The sequence below is a fragment of the Cebus imitator genome, unplaced genomic scaffold (genome assembly GCF_001604975.1).
Source record: "Cebus imitator isolate Cc_AM_T3 unplaced genomic scaffold, Cebus_imitator-1.0 Scaffold473, whole genome shotgun sequence".
NCBI classification, from domain to species: domain Eukaryota; kingdom Metazoa; phylum Chordata; class Mammalia; order Primates; family Cebidae; genus Cebus; species Cebus imitator.
The window spans coordinates 394,981-400,970 of record NW_016107788.1 but is presented as its reverse complement, the minus strand read 5'-3'; the positions used below and the strand labels follow the sequence as shown (position 1 = coordinate 400,970).

The 5,990-nt window shown below is 54.6% G+C and overlaps 1 protein-coding gene across 2 annotated transcripts in view; it reads right to left on the bottom strand.

Moving 5' to 3' along the window:
- Positions 1-2,310: 2,310 nt before the first annotated feature.
- KLK10 (kallikrein related peptidase 10) overlaps positions 2,311-5,990 on the bottom strand; it is a 5,021-nt gene continuing 1,341 nt past the window's right edge. For both annotated transcript variants that reach the window (XM_017512476.1, XM_017512477.2), the window contains exons 3-6: positions 5,133-5,313; positions 3,918-4,192; positions 3,433-3,566; positions 2,311-2,958 (exon numbers count right to left, since the gene is read on the bottom strand). In XM_017512476.1, coding sequence (XP_017367965.1) covers positions 2,806-2,958; positions 3,433-3,566; positions 3,918-4,192; positions 5,133-5,313 — 743 coding nt within the window. In that variant the 3' untranslated portion in view covers positions 2,311-2,805. The remainder of the gene's footprint in view (positions 2,959-3,432; positions 3,567-3,917; positions 4,193-5,132; positions 5,314-5,990) is intronic.

The following is a 5,990-nucleotide window of genomic DNA, read 5'->3' as shown; positions in this document are numbered from 1 at the left end:
AGGCAGAGGTTGCAGTGAGCCTAGATCGTGCCACTGCACTCCAGCCTAGCCTAGAGTGAAACTGTCTCAAATTTTTAAAAAAGGAGCATTTTAATAGCTACCTTTATCAACTATGTTCTCAGTGCCTGGTGTTAGGTAAACTTTGCATGTATATTATCTCATTTAATTATCATTTTTTGTTGTTGTTTTTGGACACAGGGTCTCTGTTTGCAAGGCTGGAGTGCAGTGGCATGATCATAGCTCACTGCAACCTCAACCCCCTGGACTCAAGTGATCCTCCTGCCTCAGCCTCCTGAGTACCTGGGAATACAAGGTGTGCACCACCATGCTGGGGTAATTTTTTTTTTTTTTTTTTTAGTAGAGACCTGGTCTCACTATGTTCCCCATAGGCTGATCTTAAACTCTTGAGTTCAAGCAATCCACCTGCCCCCTCCTCCCAAAGTGCTAGGATTACAGGTGTGAGCCACTGCGCTTGGCCGATCTCATTTAATTTTCACAGGAGTCTAATCAAGCAGGTGTCTCCATTTCACAGAATGCACACTGGGAAAGAGAGGTCATTCAAGTAATCTGTTCAAAATCGTACAGCAAAGTGACTGAAAACCATTTCCATCTCTACCTGGCGAGCTCCTACTTATCCTTTAAACTCCTGCACAAATATTCCCTCATATGAGAAGCCTCTCCTGACTCCTTCAGGAAGAGCCTGTGGACCTGGCATGGTGCACCCCATACCTTCTTCTGTTACGACACTGATCTATTTGTGTTTTGTGTTCATGCAGCAGCAGGAGTGGCTTCTGTGTGCCAGTCACTAATACAGGTGTAAACACAGCATTGGGACTGGGTGACCAAAAGTGGACCCCTTTAGCCTGGGCAATTCAGGAAGGCCTCCTGGAGGAGGTGACTTTTGAATGGAGACCTGAATGACAGGAAGGTAAGGATAGCCTGTCTCCCCAACCTAACTGGCAACTCCTTGAGGGTAGTGCCTTGTCTGATTCATCTTTGAGGCCTGGCATAAGATGTGGCTGGATAAACATTGTAGAGTGACTAAAGGGTTGGATGAGTTGCCTTTAAAAATGAATTGAGTTTTCAAGTTTCCATTGACCTCACTTCTGATCCTTGGATGACAAACACAGCTGATATGCCTGACTGACACTTCCTGGGTGTGCTAATGGGGGCAGGAGGGGAAAGAGGCCACGGAAGGGAGCTGTGTACTCCAACCTGGCACACCGGCCTCCTGTAAGCTTTGCAGGGGCAGGGACCTTGTGATCACCCCTACATATGTCCCCAGCACCCAGCGCTGGGCCTGGCACGTAATAGATGCTCTGTAAATTGATGACTGAAAGGACAAACCAAAAAAAACAGTGCTTAGTGGGAAATTTGTGTTGTGCCTATATTCAGCTAGCTTATGTTACTGCTTCAAAGTTCGGGATAAGCTAAGACACTCAAACTTTTTTTGTTTTTTTTTTTTTCGGTTTTTTTGATATGGAGTTTTGCTCTTTCGTCCAGGCTAGAGTGCAGTGTCATGATCTCAGGTCACTACAACTTCTGCCCCCTGGGTTCAAGTGATTCTCCTGCCTCAGCCTCCTGAGTAGCTGTGATTATAAGTGACCACCAGCATGCCTAGCTAATTTTTGTATTTTTAGTAGAGACAGAGTTTTGCTCTTTTGGCCAGGCTGGTCTCAAACTCCTGATCTCAGGTAATCTGCCTGCCTCGACCTCCCGAAGTGCTCGGATGACAGGCATGAGCACTGCGCCTGGCCGACACTCAAACTTCCATTAGCTTTACCTGGATTCTGTGAATAAACTCCCCTCCCTTCCCCCAGTTTTGGGGAGAGACAATTCCTCCCCGCAAGTTTTCAGGACAAAAATCTCACAGCCAATTAATAGCAGACAAACCAAAGGTTTTCCCCTAAATGTCAGAGGGAGGTTTCTTGGCACAAACTTAGCAATTGAGGTGGCAAGAGTTCCCCACTCTTCACCACCCCCTCGGCCCTCTGGTCTTAGAGGCTGGGATGGAAGCAAGGTGAGGTCCCTTGAGTTCCAGCGGCCCCACGAAGGCAGAGAAGGTACTATATGACTCAGAGCCAGCCTAGCTCCTGCCAAGACGAGGAACTGGAGTTGGGTGGAACCAGAAGTGGGAAACAGTGGGAGATGAGAAGGAAGTGGGTAAAAGGTGGTTCCTGGCACTTGGGACTAGGGTGGGGAAAATTTATTCTTCCATCGCCCTAAAGGATGGGGTTGGAGGGTTGGAATTGGGGGCTACCCTTGTGCACTTATTCCCTGGACAAAGAGTCACACACGCTCTCACGGGGATGTGGTCAGATCATGACAACAGGTAACCTTTAGTCAGAGCTTACCACCCACTGTGTTAAGCCTCACATGATAATCACCGTGAAGATTTACATATGCATGTTATATCATAGTCTCCTCACAACATGTCTAAGAGGTAGGTACATCATTGTTCCCGTTTTGCAGATGAGGAAACTGAGGCTCAGAGAGGGCACTTGACTTGCCCAAGGTCACACAGCAGGGAGAGGCAGAGGAAGCCAGGTTGGGTGACCCCAATAACTGTTCTCAAGAGACTGGGCCATGACCAGCTTCCTTGCTTCTCTGGAATAAACCTTTGCCATCTTTTTCTGCACTTCAACTTCAGTGCAGGCAGAGAGCGGGGGTGGGCGGGGGGAATCACGCGAGAAGAGAGATGTTAAGAGGTATGGGCGGCGGCGGAGGTTTGAGCAGTGCAGGCAGGGGGAGAGTTCAGCCGATGAGGGAGGAAGAGGATGGACGATGGAGTCTGGGCAATCTGGATCAGTTGGAGCGTATGACTTTATTGATCCAAGACGTGTATTTGCAGATCTGGGTGTAGACGGCTGGATGCTGGGCAGAGCCGCAAGGGTAAACACCCCACGAGAGGATGCCTTGGAGGGTCTCATCACAGACCAGGGGGCCTCCCGAGTCACTCTGAGGATGGCAGAAAGGACAGATCAAATAAATACGCCACCGTGAGAGCTGCCACTTCGGGATCTGGGGCAGTGGTGGGGAAGGAAGGGGCTGGCTGGGATAAAGTTGAGGTTGGGGTGGGGTTGGAATTAGGTATGTCTGAGGCTGGTGGGAGGAACGGAGGGGGACTTCGGGTTATGGAGGCTGGGCTGGGGGTGGGAATGGACACACGGTGAGACTGTGGTTGGGACTGTAGCTCACGGAAGGTGAGGAGATGGATGGGCTTGGAGATGGGAATGGGGCAGGGTTAGGAATGGCTAGAGGATGGAAATGGGATTGAGGATCGGGATGAGGAGGGGGGTAGGACTGGAGAAGAGTTGGGGCCAAGGATGGGTGTGGGAATGGAGTTGGGAGCGGGGACAGGGTCTGCTGTTTTCCCATAACCTCCCCGTCCTCCCTCCCAGGAGTCAGAGCTGCTCCCTGTTCAGACCCTACCTGGCAAGGGTCCTGGCCCTGGTCCAGTCCTGCACATATCATGTTACTGGTGACCACACCGGGGTAGAAGACCTCACACTCGCTAGGGCTCAGGATAGTGACTCCGGAGCAGCTCAAGCCCTTGTTGTACTTCACTGAAGGGAGAATACGCCAGTCATCCCTGGCTCCAGCCCCCAGTACTTGGGGAGCCAGGAGTTCAGATACAAGACTGTTTCTATCCCAGCCCCTAGCCCCTCCTCCTTCAGACTCAAAATCCAGGCCCCAGCCCCTCCCCACTTAGGCCCAGGAGTCCAGGTCCCCAGCCCCTCCTCCCTCAGACCCAAGGGTTCAGGCCCCCAGCGCCTCCTCCCTCGGACTCACGGACCCAGGCATCCAGGCCCTCAGCCCCTCCTCCGTGAGACCCACCCCGTCTTTCCTCAGATCCAGGAGTTCAGGCCCCTAGCCCCCTCCTCCTGAGATTCCGGCCTCAGGGCCCCAGCTCTTGCCTCTCCGGGCGGCCGTGGTGGCCCAACCAGCGACATGGCACTGGTCTCCGGGCTGTGCACAGCGGTAGGGAAGCTGCAGGGCCCGGACTCGGGGTCCTGGTACTACAGGCCTGGCCAGCTTCAGCAACATGAGGTCGTGCTCATCTGATCGCCTTGGCAGGATGGGGCCTGAGTCCTGGCGGTACTTGGGATGGACGATGGAGCGGGTGGTCCGGCGGAGCTGCTCGCCCTGAAGAAGCAGCAGGTGGTCATCCCCAACTCGAGCCCACAGTGGCCTGGGGGAAGGAAGAGCCATGTGATGGCAAACACTTCACAGGGACTGGGAAGGTGGGCATGGGCAGTGGGGTGAGGGTTGGGGTAGGACCCAGAGATGGGAGGGGTATGAGGGAAGAGAGGCTTGGGGGAGAAGGGGACTTTGGACTTGGGCTCCTGGACATGGGCAGGAGGAATCACGTGTTTGAGCTCGAAGATCTGCAGGATTTTGAGAAGGGTTGGGGGCCTGGACTCCTAGGTAAGTCTACTCCACATTTTCCCTTTTCCTTTCCCTTCCGTTTTCTTTTTTCAGACAGAGTTTCACTCATCATGCAGGCTGAAGTGCAACGACGCAATCTCGGCTCACTGCAACCTCTGCCTCCCTGGTTCAAGCGATTCTCCTGCTTCAGCCTCTCGAAGTAGCTGGGATTACAGGCGCCCGCCACCACGTCCAGCTAAGTTTTTTTGTATTTTTAATTGAGACGGGGTTTCGCCATGTTGGCCAGGCTGGTCTTGAACTCCTGACCTCAGGTGATCCACCTGCCTCAGCCTCACAAAGTGCTGGGATTACAGGTGTGAGCCACCGCGCCCATCCCTCCACATTTTCTCTGTGATAATACCCAACTCTTCCTCCTTCAATGGAGACTCACGAAGTGAACCTTTTCCTTTAGTTCTAGATTCCTGAGCCCACCGGACCCTGACTTCTATCTGTTGGATGCCACCACCTACTACTCCTAGAGCTCCAGGCGGATCAGCGGGACAGGAGTGACCGGCCCAGAAATGCCGAGAAGGACCACACCGCCCCCTGGCGGCCACAGCGCAAAGCCCATGTCCCCTTCTGCGGGAAGGACACGAGGGACCGCGCCTCCAGCTGTGGGAGTTCCGAGCGCCCCGGCCCTGCCCGCTCCTCCCCGGAGGCCGCCTCCACAGCCCCCCGTGGCGTCCTCAGGGATCTCCTCCTACTTGTTCCCGCAGTGCGCGGCCGTAAGCACCCAACTCTGGTCCACCAGAACGCCCGCGCAGTGGAACGAGAGGCCGTTGAAGAGCGAGACCTGCCAGGGCTGCGAGCCGCGCGCGCATGGGGCGCCGTAGGCTTCGGGGTCCAAGCGCGTGTCGTTTTGGGGGAGAAGCACCGCCTCCGCGGCTGGAGAAGGAAGATGAGATCAGAGAGAGCATGGAGGGCAGGGGCTGGAGCTGGGGTCGGAGCTGGGCCGTGGGACTGGACTGTGTTCTGGACAAGGCTCACAGCCAGAACGCGAGGGTGGTAGGGAACAGCTGGGGGTTCCGCGTGCACCGACGGGAACGGGAGGAGAAGCGCGTGAAAGTGGAAGGGAGCTGGGAAAGGGTGGCGTGGAGTAATGAGGGCAGGGGCTGAACGCAGCGCGCCAGGAGAGCTGGCTAGAACGCAGCCCGTCCGCAGAGGGGCGGGGATCGAACGCGGAGGGGAGGTAAGGGAGCGGGGTTGGAACTCGGGGTGCTGGGAGGAGAAGGGGTGGGAATAACAAAACGGGATTGAACATCGGGGATAAGGGTGGGGCGCAGTGGTTTACGCCTGTAATCTCAGTACTTTGAGAAGCCGCAGCGGTTGGACTGCTTTAGCCCGGGAGTTCAAGACCAGCCTGGGCAACATAGCAAACCCAGTGTCTACAAACACACACACACACACACTAGCCGGTTGCAAAGGCATGCGCCTGTAGTCACAGCTACCTGATAGGCTGAGGTGGGAGGATCGCTTGAGCCCAGGAGGTGAAGTTGCAGTGAGCTGAGATTGGGTCACTGCACTCCAGCCTGGGCGACAGAGTAGACCCTGTCTCAAAAAAA